We start from the raw sequence: 24,249 nt of genomic DNA, 5'->3' as shown, positions 1-24,249 counted from the left end.
CAGGAGGCTCTACTGTACACAGAGAGGGGTGGGAGGGGGGAACAAGCTGATACCCTGGCTTCTCTCCAGACACAGCTGGGTGAGCTCCTCCAGTCAGGACAGGAGGCTCTACTGTACACACAGAGGGGTGGGAGGGGGGAACAAGCCGATACCCTGGCTTCTCTCCAGACACAGCTGGGTGAGCTCCTCCAGTCAGGACAGGAGGCTCTACTGTACACAGAGAGGGGTGGGAGGGGGGAACAAGCCAATACCCTGGCTTCTCTCCAGACACAGCTGGGTGAGCTCCTCCAGTCAGGACAGGAGGCTCTACTGTACACAGAGAGGGGTGGGAGGGGGGAACAAGCTGATACCCTGGCTTCTCTCCAGACACAGCTGGGTGAGCTCCTCCAGTCAGGACAGGAGGCTCTACTGTACACACAGAGGGGTGGGAGGGGGGAACAAGCCGATACCCTGGCTTCTCTCCAGACACAGCTGGGTGAGCTCCTCCAGTCAGGACAGGAGGCTCTTCTGTACACAGAGGGGGGTGGGGGTGGGGAACAGGCTGGGTGAGCTCCTCCAGTCAGGACAGGAGGCTCTACTGTACACACAGAGGGGCGGGAGGGGGGAACTGGCAGGTGTTTAGGAGTCTGACCTTGGACCGACCCTCGCTGGCTCCAGACCAGCTTGTTCCCAGGGAAGGGCAGCAGGAAGCAGCTCGGCCTCTTCTCCCTCAGGATCCTCAGAGCCTGTTCGTACGTGCCGGAGTCCTGCAGGCGCTGAAACACAGGAGGACATGACACCCTGTAGGGGCTGTACCCCAGCCTGTAGGGGGCTCTGACCAGTCTGGAGTATCTGTACTCCAGCCTGTAGGGGGCTGTACCCCAGCCTGTAGGGGTGCTCTGACCAGTCTGCAGTATCTGTACCCCAGCCTGTAGGGGGCTCTGACCAGTCTGCAGTATCTGTGCCCCAGCCTGTAGGGGGCTGTACCCCAGCCTGTAGGGGGTGCTCTGACCAGTCTGCAGTATCTGTACCCCAGCCTGTAGGGGGCTCTGACCAGTCTGGAGTATCTGTGCCCCAGCCTGTAGGGGGCTGTACTCCAGCCTGTAGGGGTGCTCTGACCAGTCTGGAGTATCTGTGCCCCAGCCTGTAGGGGTGCTCTGACCAGTCTGCAGCATCTGTACCCCAGCCTGTAGGGGTGCTCTGACCAGTCTGCAGCATCTGTACCCCAGCCTGTAGGGGGCTGTACCCCAGCCTGTAGGGGTGCTCTGACCAGTCTGCAGTATCTGTACCCCAGCCTGTAGGGGGCTCTGACCAGTCTGCAGTATCTGTGCCCCAGCCTGTAGGGGGCTGTACCCCAGCCTGTAGGGGGTGCTCTGACCAGTCTGCAGTATCTGTACCCCAGCCTGTAGGGGGCTGTACCCCAGCCTGTAGGGGGCTCTGACCAGTCTGCAGTATCTGTGCCCCAGCCTGTAGGGGGCTCTGACCAGTCTGGAGTATCTGTGCCCCAGCCTGTAGGGGGCTGTACCCCAGCCTGTAGGGGTGCTCTGACCAGTCTGGAGTATCTGTGCCCCAGCCTGTAGGGGTGCTCTGACCAGTCTGCAGTATCTGTACCCCAGCCTGTAGGAGTGCTCTGACCAGTCTGCAGTATCTGTACCCCAGCCTGTAGGGGGCTCTGACCAGTCTGGAGTATCTGTGCCCCAGCCTGTAGGGGTGCTCTGACCAGTCTGCAGCATCTGTACCCCAGCCTGTAGGGGGCTGTACCCCAGCCTGTAGGGGTGCTCTGAACAGTCTGGAGTATCTGTACCCCAGCCTGTAGGGGGCTGTACCCCAGCCTGTAGGGGGCGCTCTGACCAGTCTGCAGTATCTGTGCCCCAGCCTGTAGGGGGCGCTCTGACCAGTCTGCAGTATCTGTACCCCAGCCTGTAGGGTGCTCTGACCAGTCTGGAGTATCTGTACCCCAGCCTGTAGGGGGCGCTCTGACCAGTCTGCAGTATCTGTACCCCAGCCTGTAGGGGTGCTCTGACCAGTCTGCAGTATCTGTACCCCAGCCTGTAGGGGGCTGTACCCCAGCCTGTAGGGGGCTCTGACCAGTCTGGAGTATCTGTACCCCAGCCTGTAGGGGTGCTCTGACCAGTCTGCAGTATCTGTGCCCCAGCCTGTAGGGGGCTGTACCCCAGCCTGTAGGAGTGCTCTGACCAGTCTGCAGTATCTGTACCCCAGCCTGTAGGGTGCTCTGACCAGTCTGCAGCATCTGTACCCCAGCCTGTAGGGTGCTCTGACCAGTCTGCAGTATCTGTACCCCAGCCTGTAGGGGTGCTCTGACCAGTCTGCAGTATCTGTACCCCAGCCTGTAGGGGTGCTCTGACCAGTCTGGAGTATCTGTACCCCAGCCTGTAGGGGTGCTCTGACCAGTCTGCAGTATCTGTACCCCAGCCTGTAGGGTGCTCTGACCAGTCTGCAGTATCTGTACCCCAGCCTGTAGGGGTGCTCTGACCAGTCTGCAGTATCTGTACCCCAGCCTGTAGGGGTGCTCTGACCAGTCTGCAGTATCTGTACCCCAGCCTGTAGGAGGCTGTACCCCAGCCTGTAGGGGTGCTCTGACCAGTCTGCAGTATCTGTACCCCAGCCTGTAGGGTGCTCTGACCAGTCTGCAGTATCTGTACCCCAGCCTGTAGGGGTGCTCTGACCAGTCTGCAGTATCTGTACCCCAGCCTGTAGGGGTGCTCTGACCAGTCTGGAGTATCTGTACCCCAGCCTGTAGGGGTGCTCTGACCAGTCTGCAGTATCTGTACCCCAGCCTGTAGGAGGCTGTACCCCAGCCTGTAGGGGTGCTCTGACCAGTCTGCAGTATCTGTACCCCAGCCTGTAGGAGGCTGTACCCCAGCCTGTAGGGGTGCTCTGACCAGTCTGGAGTATCTGTACCCCAGCCTGTAGGGGTGCTCTGACCAGTCTGGAGTATCTGTACCCCAGCCTGTAGGGGTGCTCTGACCAGTCTGCAGTATCTGTACCCCAGCCTGTAGGGGTGCTCTGACCAGTCTGGAGTATCTGTACCCCAGCCTGTAGGGGTGCTCTGACCAGTCTGCAGTATCTGTACCCCAGCCTGTAGGGGTGCTCTGACCAGTCTGGAGTATCTGTACCCCAGCCTGTAGGGGTGCTCTGACCAGTCTGCAGTATCTGTACCCCAGCCTGTAGGGGGTGCTCTGACCAGTCTGCAGTATCTGTACCCCAGCCTGTAGGGGGCGCTCTGACCAGTCTGCAGTATCTGTACCCCAGCCTGTAGGGGTGCTCTGACCAGTCTGCAGTATCTGTGCCCCAGCCTGTAGGGGGCGCTCTGACCAGTCTGCAGTATCTGTACCCCAGCCTGTAGGGGGTGCTCTGACCAGTCTGCAGTATCTGTACCCCAGCCTGTAGGGGTGCTCTGACCAGTCTGCAGTATCTGTACCCCAGCCTGTAGGGGTGCTCTGACCAGTCTGCAGTATCTGTGCCCCAGCCTGTAGGGGGCTGTACCCCCGCCTGTAGGGGCGCTCTGACCAGTCTGCAGTATCTGTGCCCCAGCCTGTAGGGGGCTGTACCCCAGCCTGTAGGGGCACTCTGACCAGTCTGGAGTATTTGTACCCCAGCCTGTAGGGGTGCTCTGACCAGTCTGCAGTATCTGTACCCCAGCCTGTAGGGGGCTGTACCCCAGCCTGTAGGGGGGCTCTGACCAGCCTGGAGTATCTGTACCCCAGCCTGTAGGGGGCTGTACCCCAGCCTGTAGGGGCGCTCTGACCAGTCTGCAGTATCTGTACCCCAGCCTGTAGGGGGCTCTGACCAGTCTGCAGTATCTGTACCCCAGCCTGTTGGGGGCGCTCTGACCAGTCTGCAGTATCTGTGCCCCAGCCTGTAGGGGCACTCTGACCAGTCTGGAGTATCTGTACCCCAGCCTGTAGGGGTGCTCTGACCAGTCTGCAGTATCTGTACCCCAGCCTGTAGGGGTGCTCTGACCAGTCTGCAGTATCTGTGCCCCAGCCTGTAGGGGCACTCTGACCAGTCTGGAGTATCTGTACCCCAGCCTGTAGGGGTGCTCTGACCAGTCTGCAGTATCTGTACCCCAGCCTGTAGGGGTGCTCTGACCAGTCTGCAGTATCTGTACCCCAGCCTGTAGGGGGCGCTCTGACCAGTCTGCAGTATCTGTGCCCCAGCCTGTAGGAGTGCTCTGACCAGTCTGGAGTATCTGTACCCCAGCCTGTAGGGGGCTGTACCCCAGCCTGTAGGGGGCTCTGACCAGTCTGCAGTATCTGTACCCCAGCCTGTAGGGGGCTCTGACCAGTCTGCAGTATCTGTACCCCAGCCTGTAGGGGGCGCTCTGACCAGTCTGCAGTATCTGTACCCCAGCCTGTAGGGGGCTCTGACCAGTCTGCAGTATCTGTACCCCAGCCTGTAGGGGGCGCTCTGACCAGTCTGCAGTATCTGTACCCCAGCCTGTAGGGGGCTCTGACCAGTCTGCAGTATCTGTACCCCAGCCTGTAGGGGGCTCTGACCAGTCTGCAGTATCTGTACCCCAGCCTGTAGGGGGCGCTCTGACCAGTCTGCAGTATCTGTACCCCAGCCTGTAGGGGGCTCTGACCAGTCTAGAGTATCTGTACCCCAGCCTGTAGGGGGCTGTACCCCAGCCTGTAGGGGTGCTCTGACCAGTCTGCAGTATCTGTACCCCAGCCTGTAGGGGTGCTCTGACCAGTCTGCAGTATTTGTACCCCAGCCTGTAGGGGTGCTCTGACCAGCCTGGAGTATCTGTACCCCAGCCTGTAGGGGGCTGTACCCCAGCCTGTAGGGGCGCTCTGACCAGTCTGCAGTATCTGTACCCCAGCCTGTAGGGGTGCTCTGACCAGTCTGCAGTATCTGTATCCCAGCCTGTAGGGGGCGCTCTGACCAGTCTGCAGTATCTGTGCCCCAGCCTGTAGGGGTGCTCTGACCAGTCTGCAGTATCTGTACCCCAGCCTGTAGGGGTGCTCTGACCAGTCTGCAGTATCTGTACCCCAGCCTGTAGGGGGCGCTCTGACCAGTCTGCAGTATCTGTGCCCCAGCCTGTAGGGGTGCTCTGACCAGTCTGCAGTATCTGTGCCCCAGCCTGTAGGGGGCGCTCTGACCAGTCTGCAGTATCTGTACCCCAGCCTGTAGGGGGCTCTGACCAGTCTGCAGTATCTGTTCCCCAGCCTGTAGGGGCGCTCTGACCAGTCTGCAGTATCTGTGCCCCAGCCTGTAGGGGGCTGTACCCCAGCCTGTAGGGGTGCTCTGACCAGTCTGCAGTATCTGTACCCCAGCCTGTAGGAGTGCTCTGACCAGTCTGCAGTATCTGTACCCCAGCCTGTAGGGGTGCTCTGACCAGTCTGCAGTATCTGTGCCCCAGCCTGTAGGGGGCGCTCTGACCAGTCTGCAGTATCTGTACCCCAGCCTGTAGGAGTGCTCTGACCAGTCTGCAGTATCTGTACCCCAGCCTGTAGGGGTGCTCTGACCAGTCTGCAGTATCTGTGCCCCAGCCTGTAGGGGGCGCTCTGACCAGTCTGCAGTATCTGTACCCCAGCCTGTAGGGGGCTCTGACCAGTCTGCAGTATCTGTACCCCAGCCTGTAGGGGCGCTCTGACCAGTCTGGAGTATCTGTACCCCAGCCTGTAGGGGGCTGTACCCCAGCCTGTAGGGGTGCTCTGACCAGTCTGCAGTATCTGTACCCCAGCCTGTAGGAGTGCTCTGACCAGTCTGCAGTATCTGTACCCCAGCCTGTAGGGGCGCTCTGACCAGTCTGCAGTATCTGTACCCCAGCCTGTAGGAGTGCTCTGACCAGTCTGCAGTATCTGTACCCCAGCCTGTAGGGGCGCTCTGACCAGTCTGCAGTATCTGTACCCCAGCCTGTAGGGGTGCTCTGACCAGTCTGCAGTATCTGTACCCCAGCCTGTAGGGGGCTCTGACCAGTCTGGAGTATCTGTACCCCAGCCTGTAGGGGCGCTCTGACCAGTCTGCAGTATCTGTACCCCAGCCTGTAGGAGTGCTCTGACCAGTCTGGAGTATCTGTGCCCCAGCCTGTAGGGGGCGCTGGCTCCTGTCCTCTTACCTGGACGATCTTGCCCAGGTGCTGGGCTCCCCCCCTCAGGCCCAGCTCCGCAGACTGGCTCCAGTCCCGCACCAGGAAGTCGAAGCCCTGGACCGGAGATGGAGAGAGGTCTCAGGGAGACTCACGCAACATGTCCGCCCGTAGAGCCCCAGTCAGACGCGGACGCTTGGACACCTCGACATGAGAGATCGGAGAGGAGGGGGTTTACCTGCAGTGTCAGTAGATCTCCACCCGGTTCCAGCACCTGACCCAGGAGCTGCAGGAAGAGAGAGAGAGAGAGAGAGATAGAGAGAGCAGAGTCAGAGAGAGGGGAGAGAGAGAGAGAGAGAGACAGGGGAGAGAGAGAGGGAGAGAGAGAGCAGAGACAGAGGAGAGAGAGAGAGCAGAGACAGAGACATGAGACAGGAGAGAGACAGAGGCAGAGACAGAGACAGAGACAGGAGACAGGAGAGAGAGAGACAGAGACAGAGACAGAGACAGAGACAGAGACAGAGACAGAGACAGAATCCTCTCACACACAGATACAGGGACAGCAGCTCCCCAGCCTGCCTGATCAGCACACCCAGCACCAGGAGACCTGCAGAGCCCCGGCCACATCGCAAGTCACCAGCAGGGGGCGCACATGTCTGGGTCACGGGGTGCCCACTGGTGTCTATTGCCTGGGGGAAGGGGTGGTCCCCGGTTCAAGTCCCGAGCCCAGACCGCGCCCCGTGAGCTGTACCTCCAGGTATTCCAGTTCTGACGTCTTCACATCGCCACGCACGTTGAAGATCTGGGAGAGAGGAGAGGTGCGGTCAGGGGCAGTGGGGTACAGGCAGGGGCAGTGGGGTACAGTGGGGTACAGGCAGGGGCAGTCAGGGGCAGTGGGGTACAGCCAGGGACAGTGGGGTACAGGCAGGGACAGTCAGGAGCAGTGGGGTACAGGCAGGTGCAGTCTGGCGCAGTCAGGGGCAGAGGGGTACAGGCAGGGGCAGTGGGGTACAGGCAGGGACAGGCAGGGGCAGTGGGGGGCAGTGGGGGGCAGTGGGGTACAAGCAAGGGCAGTCAGGGGCAGAGGGGTACAGGCAGGGACAGTCAGGGGCAGTGGGGTACAGGCAGGGACAGAGGGGTACAGGCAGGGGCAGTCAGGGGCAGTGGGGTACAGGCAGGTGCAGTCAGGCGCAGTCAGGGGCAGAGGGGTACAGGCAGGGACAGGCAGGGGCAGTGGGGGGCAGTGGGGGGCAGTGGGGTACAAGCAAGGGCAGTCAGGGGCAGAGGGGTACAGGCAGGGACAGTCAGGGGCAGTGGGGTACAGGCAGGGACAGTCAGGGGCAGAGGGGTACAGTAAGGGGCAGAGGGGTACAGGCAGGGACAGGCAGTGGGGGTCAGTAGGGGTCAGCAGGGCTCAGTGAGATTCAGTGGGGTCAGTAGTGGTCAGCGGGGCTCAGTGAGATTCAGTGGGGTCATTAGGGGTCAGCAGGGCTCAGTGAGATTCAGTGGGGTCAGTAGTGGTCAGCGGGGCTCAGTGAGATTCAGTGGGGTCATTAGGGGTCAGCAGGGCTCAGTGAGGTTCAGTAGGGGTCAGCAGGGGTCAGTGAGGTTCAGTGGGGTTCAGTAGGGGTCAGCAGGGCTCAGTGAGGTTCAGTAGGGGTCAGTAGGGGTCAGCGGGGCTCAGTGAGGTTCAGTAGGGGTCAGTAGGGGTCAGCAGGGCTCAGTGAGATTCAGTGGGGTTCAGTAGAGGTCAGCAGGGCTCAGTGAGATTCAGTGGGGTCAGTACGGGTCAGCAGGGCTCAATGAGATTCAGTGGGGGTCAGCAGGGCTCAGTGAGGTTCAGTAGGGGTCAGTAGGGGTCAGCGGGGCTCAGTGAGATTCAGTGGGGGTCAGTACGGGTCAGCGGGGCTCAGTGAGATTCAGTGGGGTCAGTAGGGGTCAGCAGGGCTCAGTGAGGTTCAGTAGGGGTCAGTAGGGGTCAGCAGGGCTCAGTGAGGTTCAGTGGGGTTCAGTAGGGGTCAGCAGGGCTCAGTGAGGTTCAGTGGGGTTCAGTAGGGGTCAGCAGGGCTCAGTGAGGTTCAGTAGGGGTCAGTAGGGGTCAGCGGGGCTCAGTGAGGTTCAGTAGGGGTCAGTAGGGGTCAGCAGGGCTCAGTGAGATTCAGTGGGGTCAGTACGGGTCAGCAGGGCTCAATGAGATTCAGTGGGGGTCAGCAGGGCTCAGTGAGGTTCAGTAGGGGTCAGTAGGGGTCAGCGGGGCTCAGTGAGATTCAGTGGGGGTCAGTACGGGTCAGCGGGGCTCAGTGAGATTCAGTGGGGTCAGTAGGGGTCAGCAGGGCTCAGTGAGGTTCAGTAGGGGTCAGTAGGGGTCAGCAGGGCTCAGTGAGATTCAGTGGGGTTCAGTAGGGGTCAGCAGGGCTCAGTGAGATTCAGTGGGGTTCAGTAGGGGTCAGCAGGGCTCAGTGAGATTCAGTGGGGTCAGTACGGGTCAGCGGGGCTCAGTGAGGTTCAGTAGGGGTCAGTAGGGGTCAGCGGGGCTCAGTGAGATTCAGTGGGGTCAGTAGGGGTCAGCAGGGCTCAGTGAGATTCAGTGGGGGTCAGCAGGGCTCAGTGAGGTTCAGTAGGGGTCAGTAGGGGTCAGCGGGGCTCAGTGAGATTCAGTGGGGGTCAGTACGGGTCAGCGGGGCTCAGTGAGATTCAGTGGGGTCAGTAGGGGTCAGCAGGGCTCAGTGAGGTTCAGTAGGGGTCAGTAGGGGTCAGCAGGGCTCAGTGAGATTCAGTGGGGTTCAGTAGAGGTCAGCAGGGCTCAGTGAGATTCAGTGGGGTTCAGTAGGGGTCAGCAGGGCTCAGTGAGATTCAGTGGGGTTCAGTAGGGGTCAGCAGGGCTCAGTGAGATTCAGTGGGGTCAGTACGGGTCAGCGGGGCTCAGTGAGGTTCAGTAGGGGTCAGTAGGGGTCAGCGGGGCTCAGTGAGATTCAGTGGGGTCAGTAGGGGTCAGCGGGGCTCAGTGAGATTCAGTGGGGGTCAGTAGGGGTCAGCAGGGCTCAGTGAGGTTCAGTGGGGTTCAGTAGGGGTCAGCAGGGCTCAGTGAGATTCAGTGGGGTTCAGTAGGGGTCAGCAGGGCTCAGTGAGATTCAGTGGGGTCAGTACTGGTCAGCGGGGCTCAGTGAGGTTCAGTAGGGGTCAGTAGAGGTCAGCAGGGCTCAGTGAGGTTCAGTAGGGGTCAGTAGGGGTCAGCAGGGCTCAGTGAAATTCAGTAGGGGTCAGTAGGGGTCAGCAGGGCTCAGTGAGATTCAGTGGGGTTCAGTAGGGGTCAGCAGGGCTCAGTGAGATTCAGTGGGGTCAGTACGGGTCAGCGGGGCTCAGTGAGATTCAGTGGGGTTCAGTAGGGGTCAGCAGGGCTCAGTGAGATTCACTGGGGTCAGTACTGGTCAGCGGGGCTCAGTGAGGTTCAGTAGGGGTCAGTAGGGGTCAGCAGGGCTCAGTGAGGTTCAGTAGGGGTCAGTAGGGGTCAGCAGGGGTCAGCAGGGATCAGTGAGATTCAGTGGGGTTCAGTAGGGGTCAGCAGGGCTCAGTGAGGTTCAGTAGGGGTCAGTAGGGGTCAGCAGGGCTCAGTGAGATTCAGTGGGGCTCAGTAGAGGTCAGCAGGGCTCAGTGAGATTCAGTGGGGTCAGCAGGGCTCAGCAGGGCTCAGTGAGATTCAGTGGGGTTCAGTAGGGGTCAGCAGGGCTCAGTGAGATTCAGTGGGGGTCAGCAGGGCTCAGTGAGGTTCAGTAGGGGTCAGTAGGGGTCAGCGGGGCTCAGTGAGATTCAGTGGGGGTCAGTACGGGTCAGCGGGGCTCAGTGAGATTCAGTGGGGTCAGTAGGGGTCAGCAGGGCTCAGTGAGGTTCAGTAGGGGTCAGTAGGGGTCAGCAGGGCTCAGTGAGATTCAGTGGGGTTCAGTAGAGGTCAGCAGGGCTCAGTGAGATTCAGTGGGGTCAGTACGGGTCAGCAGGGCTCAGTGAGATTCAGTGGGGTTCAGTAGGGGTCAGCAGGGCTCAGTGAGATTCAGTGGGGTTCAGTAGGGGTCAGCAGGGCTCAGTGAGATTCAGTGGGGTTCAGTAGGGGTCAGCAGGGCTCAGTGAGATTCAGTGGGGTTCAGTAGAGGTCAGCAGGGCTCAGTGAGGTTCAGTAGGGGTCAGTAGGGGTCAGCAGGGCTCAGTGAGATTCAGTGGGGTTCAGTAGGGGTCAGCAGGGCTCAGTGAGATTCAGTGGGGTCAGTACGGGTCAGCGGGGCTCAGTGAGATTCAGTGGGGTTCAGCAGGGGTCAGCAGGGCTCAGTGAGATTCACTGGGGTCAGTACTGGTCAGCGGGGCTCAGTGAGGTTCAGTAGGGGTCAGTAGGGGTCAGCAGGGCTCAGTGAGGTTCAGTAGGGGTCAGTAGTGGTCAGCAGGGGTCAGCAGGGGTCAGTGAGATTCAGTGGGGTTCAGTAGGGGTCAGCAGGGCTCAGTGAGGTTCAGTAGGGGTCAGTAGGGGTCAGTAGGGCTCAGTGAGATTCAGTGGGGTTCAGTAGAGGTCAGCAGGGCTCAGTGAGATTCAGTGGGGTCAGCAGGGCTCAGCAGGGCTCAGTGAGATTCAGTGGGGTTCAGTAGGGGTCAGCAGGGCTCAGTGAGATTCAGTGGGGTCAGTACGGGTCAGCGGGGCTCATTGAGGTTCAGTGGGGGTCAGTAGGGGTCAGCAGGGCTCAGTGAGATTCAGTGGGGTTCAGTAGGGGTCAGCAAGGCTCAGTGAGATTCAGTGGGGTCAGTAGGGGTCAGCAGGGCTCAGTGAGATTCAGTGGGGTTCAGTAGGGGTCAGCAGGGCTCAGTGAGATTCAGTGGGGTCAGTACTGGTCAGCGGGGCTCAGTGAGGTTCAGTAGGGGTCAGTAGAGGTCAGCAGGGCTCAGTGAGGTTCAGCAGGGCTCAGTGAGATTCAGTGGGGTCAGTAGGGGTCAGCAGGGCTCAGTGAGATTCAGTGGGGTTCAGTAGGGGTCAGCGGGGCTCAGTGAGATTCAGTGGGGTCAGTAGGGGTCAGCAGGGCTCAGTGAGATTCAGTGGGGTCATTAGGGGTCAGCGGGGCTCAGTGAGATTCAGTGGGGTCAGTAGGGGTCAGCAGGGCTCAGTGAGGTTCAGTGGGGGTCAGTAGGGGTCAGCAGGGCTCAGTGAGATTCAGTAGGGGTCAGTAGGGGTCAGCAGGGCTCAGTGAGATTCAGTGGGGTTCAGTAGGGGTCAGCAGGGCTCAGTGAGATTCAGTGGGGGTTAGTACGGGTCAGCGGGGCTCAGTGAGATTCAGTGGGGTCAGTAGGGGTCAGCAGGGCTCAGTGAGATTCAGTGGGGTTCAGTAGGGGTCAGCAGGGCTCAGTGAGATTCAGTAGGGGTCAGTAGGGGTCAGCAGGGCTCAGTGAGGTTCAGTGGGGTCAGTAGGGGTCAGCGAGGCTCAGTGAGATTCAGTGGGGTCAGTAGGGGTCAGCAGGGCTCAGTGAGATTCAGTGGGGTCAGTAGGGGTCAGCAGGGCTCAGTGAGGTTCAGTGGGGTCAGTAGGGGTCAGCAGGGCTCAGTGAGATTCAGTGGGGTCAGTAGGGGTCAGCAGGGCTCAGTGAGATTCAGTGGGGTCAGTAGGGGTCAGCAGGGCTCAGTGAGATTCAGTGGGGTTCAGTAGAGGTCAGCAGGGCTCAGTGAGATTCAGTGGGGTCAGTAGGGGTCAGCAGGGCTCAGTGAGGTTCAGTGGGGGTCAGTAGGGGTCAGCAGGGCTCAGTGAGATTCAGTGGGGTCAGTAGGGGTCAGCAGGGCTCAGTGAGATTCAGTAGGGGTCAGTAGGGGTCAGCAGGGCTCAGTGAGGTTCAGTGGGGTCAGTAGGGGTCAGCAGGGCTCAGTGAGATTCAGTGGGGTTAGTACGGGTCAGCGGGGCTCAGTGAGATTCAGTGGGGTCAGTAGGGGTCAGCAAGGCTCAGTGAGATTCAGTGGGGTCAGTACGGGTCAGCGGGGCTCAGTGAGATTCAGTAGGGGTCAGTAGGGGTCAGCGGGGCTCAGTGAGATTCAGTGGGGTCAGTAGGGGTCAGCAGGGCTCAGTGAGATTCAGTGGGGTCAGTAGGGGTCAGCAAGGCTCAGTGAGATTCAGTGGGGTTCAGTAGGGGTCAGTAGGGGTCAGCAGGGCTCAGTGAGGTTCAGTGGGGTTCAGTAGGGGTCAGCAGGGCTCAGTGAGATTCAGTGGGGTCAGTACTGGTCAGCGGGGCTCAGTGAGATTCAGTAGGGTCAGTACTGGTCAGCGGGGCTCAGTGAGATTCAGTGGGGTTCAGTAGGGGTCAGCAAGGCTCAGTGAGATTCAGTGGGGTCAGTAGGGGTCAGCAGGGCTCAGTGAGGTTCAGTGGGGTTCAGTAGGGGTCAGCAAGGCTCAGTGAGATTCAGTGGGGTCAGTAGGGGTCAGCAGGGCTCAGTGAGATTCAGTGGGGTTCAGTAGGGGTCAGCAGGGCTCAGTGAGATTCAGTGGTGTTCAGTAGGGGTCAGCAGGGCTCAGTGAGATTCAGTGGGGTCAGTAGGGGTCAGCGGGGCTCAGTGAGATTCAGTAGGGTCAGTACTGGTCAGCGGGGCTCACCAGGTGGGAGCTCAGGAGGACACTCAGGGCCAACAGCTTCACACTGAGCTCAGGCTTTCGATTCAGATCCATACAGCCCTCGGAGTCCAGCAGGAACACGGCCGTCTGAGAGACAGAGACAGAGACAGTCAGCACAGAGACCAGGGACCCCCCTGTCCCCCTGGACCCCCAGAGCCCCCCTCACCCTGCCCTCGGAGTCCAGCAGGAACACGGCCGTCTGAGAGACAGAGACAGAGACAGTCAGCACAGAGACCAGGGACCCCCCTGTCCCCCTGGACCCCCAGAGCCCCCCTCACCCTGCCCTCAGAGTCCAGCAGGAACACGGCCGTCTGAGAGACAGAGACAGAGACAGTCAGCACAGAGACCAGGGACCCCCCTGTCCCCCTGGACCCCCAGAGCCCCCCTCACCCTGCCCTCAGAGTCCAGCAGGAACACGGCCGTCTGAGAGACAGAGACAGAGACAGTCAGCACAGAGACCAGGGACCCCCCTGTCCCCCTGGACCCCCAGAGCCCCCCTCACCCTGCCCTCAGAGTCCAGCAGGAACACGGCCGTCTGAGAGACAGAGACAGAGACAGTCAGCACAGAGACCAGGGACCCCCCTGTCCCCCTGGACCCCCAGAGCCCCCCTCACCCTGCCCTCAGAGTCCAGCAGGAACACGGCCGTCTGAGAGACAGAGACAGAGACAGTCAGCACAGAGACCAGGGACCCCCCTGTCCCCCTGGACCCCCAGAGCCCCCATAACCCTGCCCTCAGAGTCCAGCAGGAACACGGCCGTCTGAGAGACAGAGACAGAGACAGTCAGCACAGAGACCAGGGACCCCCCTGTCCCCCTGGACCCCCAGAGCCCCCCTCACCCTGCCCTCAGAGTCCAGCAGGAACACGGCCGTCTGAGAGACAGAGACAGAGACAGTCAGCACAGAGACCAGGGACCCCCCTGTCCCCCTGGACCCCCAGAGCCCCCCTCACCCTGCCCTCAGAGTCCAGCAGGAACACGGCCGTCTGAGAGACAGAGACAGAGACAGTCAGCACAGAGACCAGGGACCCCCCTGTCCCCCTGGACCCCCAGAGCCCCCCTCACCCTGCCCTCAGAGTCCAGCAGGAACACGGCCGTCTGATAGACAGAGACAGAGACAGTCAGCACAGAGACCAGGGACCCCCCTGTCCCCCTGGACCCCCAGAGCCCCCCTCACCCTGCCCTCAGAGTCCAGCAGGAACACGGCCGTCTGAGAGACAGAGACAGAGACAGTCAGCACAGAGACCAGGGACCCCCCTGTCCCCCTGGACCCCCAGAGCCCCCATAACCCTGCCCTCGGAGTCCAGCAGGAACACGGCCGTCTGAGAGACAGAGACAGAGACAGTCAGCACAGAGACCAGGGACCCCCCTGTCCCCCTGGACCCCCAGAGCCCCCCTCACCCTGCCCTCAGAGTCCAGCAGGAACACGGCCGTCTGAGAGACAGAGACAGAGACAGTCAGCACAGAGACCAGGGACCCCCCTGTCCCCCTGGACCCCCAGAGCCCCCCTCACCCTGCCCTCAGAGTCCAGCAGGAACACGGCCGTCTGAGAGACAGAGACAGAGACAGTCAGCACAGAGACCAGGGACCCCCCTGTCCCCCCTCACCCTGCCCTCCAGCGTCTCCAGAAACAGGGGCCGGTCCCAGATGAAGATGCCCCTTGTGGTGCTGTTGGTTCCCGGCTGCCACTCGAACCCGCGCAGAGGCCCCTCGTCATCCATCCAGTCCTCCACACGCTCCTGGGGCACAAGCTCACGGGTCAGAACCAAGCAACGGGACAGGAGACTGCTCTACACAGAGAGTGGCGGGGGAGGGTGACAGGAGACAGTGATCTACACAGAGAGTGGCGGGGGAGGGTGACGGGAGACAGTGATCTACACAGAGAGTGGCGGGGGAGGGTGACAGGAGACAGTGATCTACACAGAGAGTGGCGGGGGAGGGTGACGGGAGACAGTGATCTACACAGAGAGTGGCGGGGGAGGGTGACGGGAGACAGTGATGTACACAGAGAGTGGCGGGGGAGGGTGACGGGAGACAGTGCTCTACACAGAGAGTGGCGGGGGAGGGTGACGGGAGACAGTGCTCTACACAGAGAGTGGCGGGGGAGGGTGACGGGAGACAGTGCTCTACACAGAGAGTGGCGGGGGAGGGTGACGGGAGAGAGTGATCTACACAGAGAGTGGCGGGGGAGGGTGACGGGAGACAGTGCTCTACACAGAGAGTGGCGGGGGAGGGTGACAGGAGACAGTGATCTACACAGAGAGTGGCGGGGGAGGGTGACGGGAGACAGTGCTCTACACAGCGAGTGGCTGGGGAGGGTGACGGGAGACAGTGCTCTACACAGAGAGTGGCGGGGGAGGGTGACGGGAGACAGTGCTCTACACAGAGAGTGGCGGGGGAGGGTGACGGGAGACAGTGCTCTACATAGAGAGTGGCGGGGGAGGGTGACGGGAGACAGTGCTCTACACAGAGAGTGGCGGGGGAGGGTGACGGGAGACAGTGCTCTACACAGAGAGTGGCGGGGGAGGGTGACGGGAGACTGGTCTACACAGAGAGTGGCGGGGGAGGGTGACGGGAGACAGTGCTCTACACAGAGAGTGGCGGGGGAGGGTGACGGGAGACAGTGATCTACACAGAGAGTGGCGGGGGAGGGTGACAGGAGACAGTGCTCTACACAGAGAGTGGCGGGGGAGGATGACAGGAGACAGTGCTCTACACAGAGAGTGGCGGGGGAGGGTGACGGGAACAGTGCTCTACACAGAGAGTGGCGGGGGAGGGTGACAGGAGACTGCTCTACACAGAGAGTGGCGGGGGAGGGTGACAGGAGACAGTGCTCTACACAGAGAGTGGCGGGGGAGGGTGACAGGAGACAGTGCTCTACACAGAGAGTGGCGGGGGAGGATGACAGGAGACAGTGATCTACACAGAGAGTGGCGGGGGAGGGTGACGGGAGACAGTGATCTACACAGAGAGTGGCGGGGGAGGGTGACAGGAGACTGGTCTACACAGAGAGTGGCGGGGGAGGGTGACAGGAGACTGCTCTACACAGAGAGTGGCGGGGGAGGGTGACGGGAGACTGGTCTACACAGAGAGTGGCGGGGGAGGGTGACAGGAGACTGCTCTACACAGAGAGTGGTGGGGGAGGGTGACGGGAGACAGTGATCTACACAGAGAGTGGCGGGGGAGGGTGACGGGAGACAGTGCTCTACACAGAGAGTGGCGGGGGAGGATGACAGGAGACAGTGATCTACACAGAGAGTGGCGGGGGAGGATGACAGGAGACAGTGATCTACACAGAGAGTGGCGGGGGAGGGTGACGGGAGACAGTGATCTACACAGAGAGTGGCGGGGGAGGGTGACAGGAGACTGGTCTACACAGAGAGTGGCGGGGGAGGACGACAGGAGACAGTGCTCTACACAGAGAGTGGCGGGGGAGGGTGACAGGAGACTGCTCTACACAGAGAGTGGCGGGGGAGGGTGACGGGAGACAGTGCTCTACACAGAGAGTGGCGGGGGAGGGTGACAGGAGACAGTGATCTACACAGAGAGTGGCGGCAGAGGGTGACGGGAGACTGGTCTACACAGAGAGTGGCGGGGGAGGGTGACGGGAGACAGTGCTCTACACAGAGAGTGGCGGGGGAGGGTGACGGGAGACTGGTCTACACAGAGAGTGGCGGGGGAGGGTGACGGGAGACAGTGCTCTACACAGAGAGTGGCGGGGGAGGGTGACGGGAGACAGTGATCTACACAGAGAGTGGCGGGGGAGGGTGACAGGAGACAGTGCTCTACACAGAGAGTGGCGGGGGAGGATGACAGGAGACAGTGCTCTACACAGAGAGTGGCGGGGGAGGGTGACGGGAACAGTGCTCTACACAGAGAGTGGCGGGGGAGGGTGACAGGAGACTGCTCTACACAGAGAGTGGCGGGGGAGGGTGACAGGAGACAGTGCTCTACACAGAGAGTGGCGGGGGAGGGTGACAGGAGACAGTGCTCTACACAGAGAGTGGCGGGGGAGGATGACAGGAGACAGTGATCTACACAGAGAGTGGCGGGGGAGGGTGACGGGAGACAGTGATCTACACAGAGAGTGGCGGGGGAGGGTGACAGGAGACTGGTCTACACAGAGAGTGGCGGGGGAGGGTGACAGGAGACTGCTCTACACAGAGAGTGGCGGGGGAGGGTGACGGGAGACTGGTCTACACAGAGAGTGGCGGGGGAGGGTGACAGGAGACTGCTCTACACAGAGAGTGGTGGGGGAGGGTGACGGGAGACAGTGATCTACACAGAGAGTGGCGGGGGAGGGTGACGGGAGACAGTGCTCTACACAGAGAGTGGCGGGGGAGGATGACAGGAGACAGTGATCTACACAGAGAGTGGCGGGGGAGGATGACAGGAGACAGTGATCTACACAGAGAGTGGCGGGGGAGGGTGACGGGAGACAGTGATCTACACAGAGAGTGGCGGGGGAGGGTGACAGGAGACTGGTCTACACAGAGAGTGGCGGGGGAGGACGACAGGAGACAGTGCTCTACACAGAGAGTGGCGGGGGAGGGTGACAGGAGACTGCTCTACACAGAGAGTGGCGGGGGAGGGTGACGGGAGACAGTGCTCTACACAGAGAGTGGCGGGGGAGGGTGACAGGAGACAGTGATCTACACAGAGAGTGGCGGCAGAGGGTGACGGGAGACTGGTCTACACAGAGAGTGGCGGGGGAGGGTGACAGGAGACAGTGCTCTACACAGAGAGTGGCGGGGGAGGGTGACGGGAGACAGTGATCTACACAGAGAGTGGCGGGGGAGGGTGACGGGAGACTGCTCTACACAGAGAGTGGCGGGGGAGGGTGACGGGAGACAGTGCTCTACACAGAGAGTGGCGGGGGAGGGTGACGGGAGAGAGTGCTCTACACAGAGAGTGGCGGGGGAGGGTGACGGGAGACATGCTCTACACAGAGAGTGGCGGGGGAGGGTGACGGGAGACAGTGATCTACACAGAGAGTGGCGGGGGAGGGTGACGGGAGACAGTGCTCTACACAGAGAGTGGCGGGGGAGGGTGACGGGAGACAGTGCTCTACACAGAGAGTGGCGGGGGAGGGTGACGGGAGACAGTGCTCTACACAGAGAGTGGCGGGGGAGGGTGACGGGAGACAGTGCTCTACACAAAGAGTGGCGGGGGAGGATGACGGGAGACAGTGATCTACACAGAGAGTGGCGGGGGAGGGTGACAGGAGACTGGTCTACACAGAGAGTGGCGGGGGAGGGTGACGGGAGACAGTGCTCTACACAGAGAGTGGCGGGGGAGGGTGACGGGAGACAGTGATCTACACAGAGAGTGGCGGCAGAGGGTGACAGGAGACTGGTCTACACAGAGAGTGGCGGGGGAGGGTGACGGGAGACAGTGATCTACACAGAGAGTGGCGGGGGAGGGTGACGGGAGACAGTGCTCTACACAGAGAGTGGCGGGGGAGGGTGACGGGAGACTGGTCTACACAGAGAGTGGTGGGGGAGGGTGACGGGAGACAGTGCTCTACACAGAGAGTGGCGGGGGAGGGTGACAGGAGACAGTGATCTACACAGAGAGTGGTGGGGGAGGGTGACAGGAGACAGTGCTCTACACAGAGAGTGGCGGGGGAGGGTGACAAGAGAGAGTGATCTACACAGAGAGTGGCGGGGGAGGGTGACAGGAGACTGGTCTACACAGAGAGTGGCGGGGGAGGGTGACAGGAGACAGTGCTCTACACAGAGAGTGGCGGGGGAGGGTGACAGGGAGACAGTGCTGTACACAGAGAGTGGCGGGGGAGGATGACAGGAGACAGTGATCTACACAGAGAGTGGCGGGGGAGGGTGACGGGAGACAGTGCTCTACACAGAGAGTGGCGGGGGAGGGTGACAGGAGACAGTGATCTACACAGAGAGTGGCGGGGGAGGGTGACAGGAGACAGTGATCTACACAGAGAGTGGCGGGGGAGGGTGACAGGAGACTGGTCTACACAGAGAGTGGCGGGGGAGGGTGACAGGAGACAGTGCTCTACACAGAGAGTGGCGGGGGAGGATGACAGGAGACAGTGATCTACACAGAGAGTGGCGGGGGAGGGTGACGGGAGACAGTGCTCTACACAGCAAGTGGCGGGGGAGGGTGACGGGAGACAGTGCTCTACACAGAGAGTGGCGGGGGAGGGTGACGGGAGACAGTGCTCTACACAGAGAGTGGCGGGGGAGGGTGACGGGAGAGAGTGCTCTACACAGAGAGTGGCGGGGGAGGGTGACGAGAGACAGTGCTCTACACAGAGAGTGGCGGGGGAGGGTGACGGGAGACAGTGCTCTACACAGAGAGTGGCGGGGGAGGGTGACGGGAGACAGTGCTCTACACAGAGAGTGGCGGGGGAGGATGACGGGAGACAGTGATCTACACAGAGAGTGGCGGGGGAGGGTGACAGGAGACTGGTCTACACAGAGAGTGGCGGGGGAGGATGACAGGAGACAGTGCTCTACACAGAGAGTGGCGGGGGAGGGTGACAGGAGACTGCTCTACACAGAGAGTGGCGGGGGAGGGTGACGGGAGACAGTGCTCTACACAGAGAGTGGCGGGGGAGGGTGACGGGAGACAGTGATCTACACAGAGAGTGGCGGGGGAGGGTGACAGGAGACAGTGCTCTACACAGAGAGTGGCGGGGGAGGATGACAGGAGACAGTGATCTACACAGAGAGTGGCGGGAGAGGGTGACGGGAGACAGTGCTCTACACAGAGAGTGGCGGGGGAGGGTGACAGGAGACTGCTCTACACAGAGAGTGGCGGGGGAGGGTGACGGGAGACAGTGATCTACACAGAGAGTGGCGGGGGAGGGTGACGGGAGACAGTGATCTACACAGAGAGTGGCGGGGGAGGGTGACGGGAGACAGTGCTCTACACAGAGAGTGGCGGGGGAGGGTGACGGGAGACAGTGATCTACACAGAGAGTGGCGGGGGAGGGTGACGGGAGACAGTGATCTACACAGAGAGTGGCGGGGGAGGGTGACGGGAGAGAGTGATCTACACAGAGAGTGGCGGGGGAGGGTGACGGGAGACAGTGCTCTACACAGAGAGTGGCGGGGGAGGGTGACGGGAGACAGTGCTCTACACAGAGAGTGGCGGGGGAGGGTGACGGGAGACAGTGCTCTACACAGAGAGTGGCGGGGGAGGGTGACGGGAGACAGTGCTCTACACAAAGAGTGGCGGGGGAGGATGACGGGAGACAGTGATCTACACAGAGAGTGGCGGGGGAGGGTGACGGGAGACAGTGCTCTACACAGAGAGTGGCGGGGGAGGGTGACGGGAGACAGTGCTCTACACAGAGAGTGGCGGGGGAGGGTGACGGGAGACAGTGATCTACACAGAGAGTGGCGGCGGAGGGTGACAGGAGACTGGTCTACACAGAGAGTGGCGGGGGAGGGTGACGGGAGACAGTGCTCTACACAGAGAGTGGCGGGGGAGGGTGACGGGAGACAGTGCTCTACACAGAGAGTGGCGGGGGAGGGTGACAGGAGACAGTGATCTACACAGAGAGTGGCGGGGGAGGGTGACGGGAGACTGGTCTACACAGAGAGTGGCGGGGGAGGGTGACGGGAGACTGGTCTACACAGAGAGTGGCGGGGGAGGGTGACGGGAGACAGTGATCTACACAGAGAGTGGCGGGGGAGGGTGACGGGAGACAGTGCTCTACACAGAGAGTGGCGGGGGAGGGTGACGGGAGACAGTGCTCTACACAGAGAGTGGCGGGGGAGGGTGACGGGAGACAGTGCTCTACACAGAGAGTGGCGGGGGAGGGTGACAGGAGACAGTGCTCTACACAGAGAGTGGCGGGGGAGGATGACAGGAGACAGTGATCTACAGAGAGAGTGGCGGGGGAGGGTGACGGGAGACAGTGCTCTACACAGAGAGTGGCGGGGGAGGGTGACAGGAGACCGCTCTACACAGAGAGTGGCGGGGGAGGGTGACGGGAGACAGTGCTCTACACAGAGAGTGGCGTGGGAGGATGACGGGAGACAGTGCTCTACACAGAGAGTGGCGGGGGAGGGTGACGGGAGACAGTGATCTACACAGAGAGTGGCGGGGGAGGGTGACAGGAGACTGCTCTACACAGAGAGTGGCGGGGGAGGGTGACGGGAGACAGTGCTCTACACAGAGAGTGGCGGGGGAGGGTGACGGGAGACAGTGATCTACACAGAGAGTGGCGGGGGAGGGTGACGGGAGACAGTGCTCTACACAGAGAGTGGCGGGGGAGGATGACGGGAGACAGTGCTCTACACAGAGAGTGGCGGGGGAGGATGACGGGAGACAGTGCTCTACAGAGAGAGTGGCGGGGGAGGATGACGGGAGACAGTGATCTACACAGAGAGTGGCGGGGGAGGGTGACGGGAGAGAGTGCTCTACACAGAGAGTGGCGGGGGAGGGTGACGGGAGACAGTGCTCTACACAGAGAGTGGCGGGGGAGGGTGACAGGAGACAGTGATCTACACAGAGAGTGGCGGGGGAGGGTGACAGGAGACTGCTCTACACAGAGAGTGGCGGGGGAGGGTGACGGGAGACAGTGCTCTACACAGAGAGTGGCGGGGGAGGGTGACGGGAGACAGTGCTCTACACAGAGAGTGGCGGGGGAGGGTGACGGGAGACAGTGCTCTACACAGAGAGTGGCGGGGGAGGGTGACAGGAGACAGTGCTCTACACAGAGAGTGGCGGGGGAGGGTGACGGGAGACAGTGCTCTACACAGAGAGTGGCGGGGGAGGATGACGGGAGACAGTGATCTACACAGAGAGTGGCGGGGGAGGGTGACAGGAGACTGGTCTACACAGAGAGTGGCGGGGGAGGATGACAGGAGACAGTGCTCTACACAGAGAGTGGCGGGGGAGGGTGACAGGAGACTGCTCTACACAGAGAGTGGCGGGGGAGGGTGACGGGAGACAGTGCTCTACACAGAGAGTGGCGGGGGAGGGTGACGGGAGACAGTGATCTACACAGAGAGTGGCGGGGGAGGGTGACAGGAGACAGTGCTCTACACAGAGAGTGGCGGGGGAGGATGACAGGAGACAGTGATCTACACAGAGAGTGGCGGGAGAGGGTGACGGGAGACAGTGCTCTACACAGAGAGTGGCGGGGGAGGGTGACAGGAGACTGCTCTACACAGAGAGTGGCGGGGGAGGGTGACGGGAGACAGTGATCTACACAGAGAGTGGCGGGGGAGGGTGACGGGAGACAGTGATCTACACAGAGAGTGGCGGGGGAGGGTGACGGGAGACAGTGCTCTACACAGAGAGTGGCGGGGGAGGGTGACGGGAGACAGTGATCTACACAGAGAGTGGCGGGGGAGGGTGACGGGAGACAGTGATCTACACAGAGAGTGGCGGGGGAGGGTGACGGGAGAGAGTGATCTACACAGAGAGTGGCGGGGGAGGGTGACGGGAGACAGTGCTCTACACAGAGAGTGGCGGGGGAGGGTGACGGGAGACAGTGCTCTACACAGAGAGTGGCGGGGGAGGGTGACGGGAGACAGTGCTCTACACAGAGAGTGGCGGGGGAGGGTGACGGGAGACAGTGCTCTACACAAAGAGTGGCGGGGGAGGATGACGGGAGACAGTGATCTACACAGAGAGTGGCGGGGGAGGGTGACGGGAGACAGTGCTCTACACAGAGAGTGGCGGGGGAGGGTGACGGGAGACAGTGCTCTACACAGAGAGTGGCGGGGGAGGGTGACGGGAGACAGTGATCTACACAGAGAGTGGCGGCGGAGGGTGACAGGAGACTGGTCTACACAGAGAGTGGCGGGGGAGGGTGACGGGAGACAGTGCTCTACACAGAGAGTGGCGGGGGAGGGTGACGGGAGACAGTGCTCTACACAGAGAGTGGCGGGGGAGGGTGACAGGAGACAGTGATCTACACAGAGAGTGGCGGGGGAGGGTGACGGGAGACTGGTCTACACAGAGAGTGGCGGGGGAGGGTGACGGGAGACTGGTCTACACAGAGAGTGGCGGGGGAGGGTGACGGGAGACAGTGATCTACACAGAGAGTGGCGGGGGAGGGTGACGGGAGACAGTGCTCTACACAGAGAGTGGCGGGGGAGGGTGACGGGAGACAGTGCTCTACACAGAGAGTGGCGGGGGAGGGTGACGGGAGACAGTGCTCTACACAGAGAGTGGCGGGGGAGGGTGACAGGAGACAGTGCTCTACACAGAGAGTGGCGGGGGAGGATGACAGGAGACAGTGATCTACAGAGAGAGTGGCGGGGGAGGGTGACGGGAGACAGTGCTCTACACAGAGAGTGGCGGGGGAGGGTGACAGGAGACCGCTCTACACAGAGAGTGGCGGGGGAGGGTGACGGGAGACAGTGCTCTACACAGAGAGTGGCGTGGGAGGATGACGGGAGACAGTGCTCTACACAGAGAGTGGCGGGGGAGGGTGACGGGAGACAGTGATCTACACAGAGAGTGGCGGGGGAGGGTGACAGGAGACTGCTCTACACAGAGAGTGGCGGGGGAGGGTGACGGGAGACAGTGCTCTACACAGAGAGTGGCGGGGGAGGGTGACGGGAGACAGTGATCTACACAGAGAGTGGCGGGGGAGGGTGACGGGAGACAGTGCTCTACACAGAGAGTGGCGGGGGAGGATGACGGGAGACAGTGCTCTACACAGAGAGTGGCGGGGGAGGATGACGGGAGACAGTGCTCTACAGAGAGAGTGGCGGGGGAGGATGACGGGAGACAGTGATCTACACAGAGAGTGGCGGGGGAGGGTGACGGGAGAGAGTGCTCTACACAGAGAGTGGCGGGGGAGGGTGACGGGAGACAGTGCTCTACACAGAGAGTGGCGGGGGAGGGTGACAGGAGACAGTGATCTACACAGAGAGTGGCGGGGGAGGGTGACAGGAGACTGCTCTACACAGAGAGTGGCGGGGGAGGGTGACGGGAGACAGTGCTCTACACAGAGAGTGGCGGGGGAGGGTGACGGGAGACAGTGCTCTACACAGAGAGTGGCGGGGGAGGGTGACGGGAGACAGTGCTCTACACAGAGAGTGGCGGGGGAGGGTGACAGGAGACTGCTCTACACAGAGAGTGGCGGGGGAGGGTGACGGGAGACAGTGATCTACACAGAGAGTGGCGGGGGAGGGTGACGGGAGACAGTGCTCTACACAGAGAGTGGCGGGGGAGGGTGACAGGAGACTGCTCTACACAGAGAGTGGCGGGGGAGGGTGACGGGAGACAGTGCTCTACACAGAGAGTGGCGGGGGAGGGTGACAGGAGACAGTGCTCTACACAGAGAGTGGCGGGGGAGGATGACGGGAGACAGTGATCTACACAGAGAGTGGCGGGGGAGGATGACGGGAGACAGTGATCTACACAGAGAGTGGCGGGGGAGGGTGACGGGAGACAGTGCTCTACACAGAGAGTGGCGGGGGAGGGTGACGGGAGACAGTGCTCTACACAGAGAGTGGCGGGGGAGGATGACGGGAGACAGTGATCTACACAGAGAGTGGCGGGGGAGGGTGACGGGAGACAGTGCTCTACACAGAGAGTGGCGGGGGAGGATGACGGGAGACAGTGCTCTACACAGAGAGTGGCGGGGGA

The 24,249-nt window shown here is 61.4% G+C and overlaps 1 protein-coding gene across 4 annotated transcripts in view; it reads right to left on the bottom strand.

The window, feature by feature from the left end:
• Window positions 1-24,249, bottom strand: part of LOC148806034 (RING finger protein 112-like) — a 51,330-nt gene that overhangs the window by 15,717 nt on the left and 11,364 nt on the right. For all 4 annotated transcript variants that reach the window (XM_088909682.1, XM_088909681.1, XM_088909683.1 and 1 more), the window contains 6 exons: window positions 14,265-14,396; window positions 12,643-12,747; window positions 6,786-6,836; window positions 6,273-6,320; window positions 6,065-6,151; window positions 632-755 (listed from right to left, as the gene is read on the bottom strand). In XM_088909682.1, the coding sequence (XP_088765808.1) occupies window positions 632-755; window positions 6,065-6,151; window positions 6,273-6,320; window positions 6,786-6,836; window positions 12,643-12,747; window positions 14,265-14,396 (547 nt within the window). The remainder of the gene's footprint in view (window positions 1-631; window positions 756-6,064; window positions 6,152-6,272; window positions 6,321-6,785; window positions 6,837-12,642; window positions 12,748-14,264; window positions 14,397-24,249) is intronic.

The sequence above is a fragment of the Atractosteus spatula genome, unplaced genomic scaffold, assembly GCF_055471065.1.
Source record: "Atractosteus spatula isolate fAtrSpa1 unplaced genomic scaffold, fAtrSpa1.hap1 Scaffold_60, whole genome shotgun sequence".
NCBI lineage: Eukaryota > Metazoa > Chordata > Actinopteri > Semionotiformes > Lepisosteidae > Atractosteus > Atractosteus spatula.
Note: the sequence above shows the minus strand (reverse complement) of the source record. Positions and strands in the feature narration are given on the sequence as shown.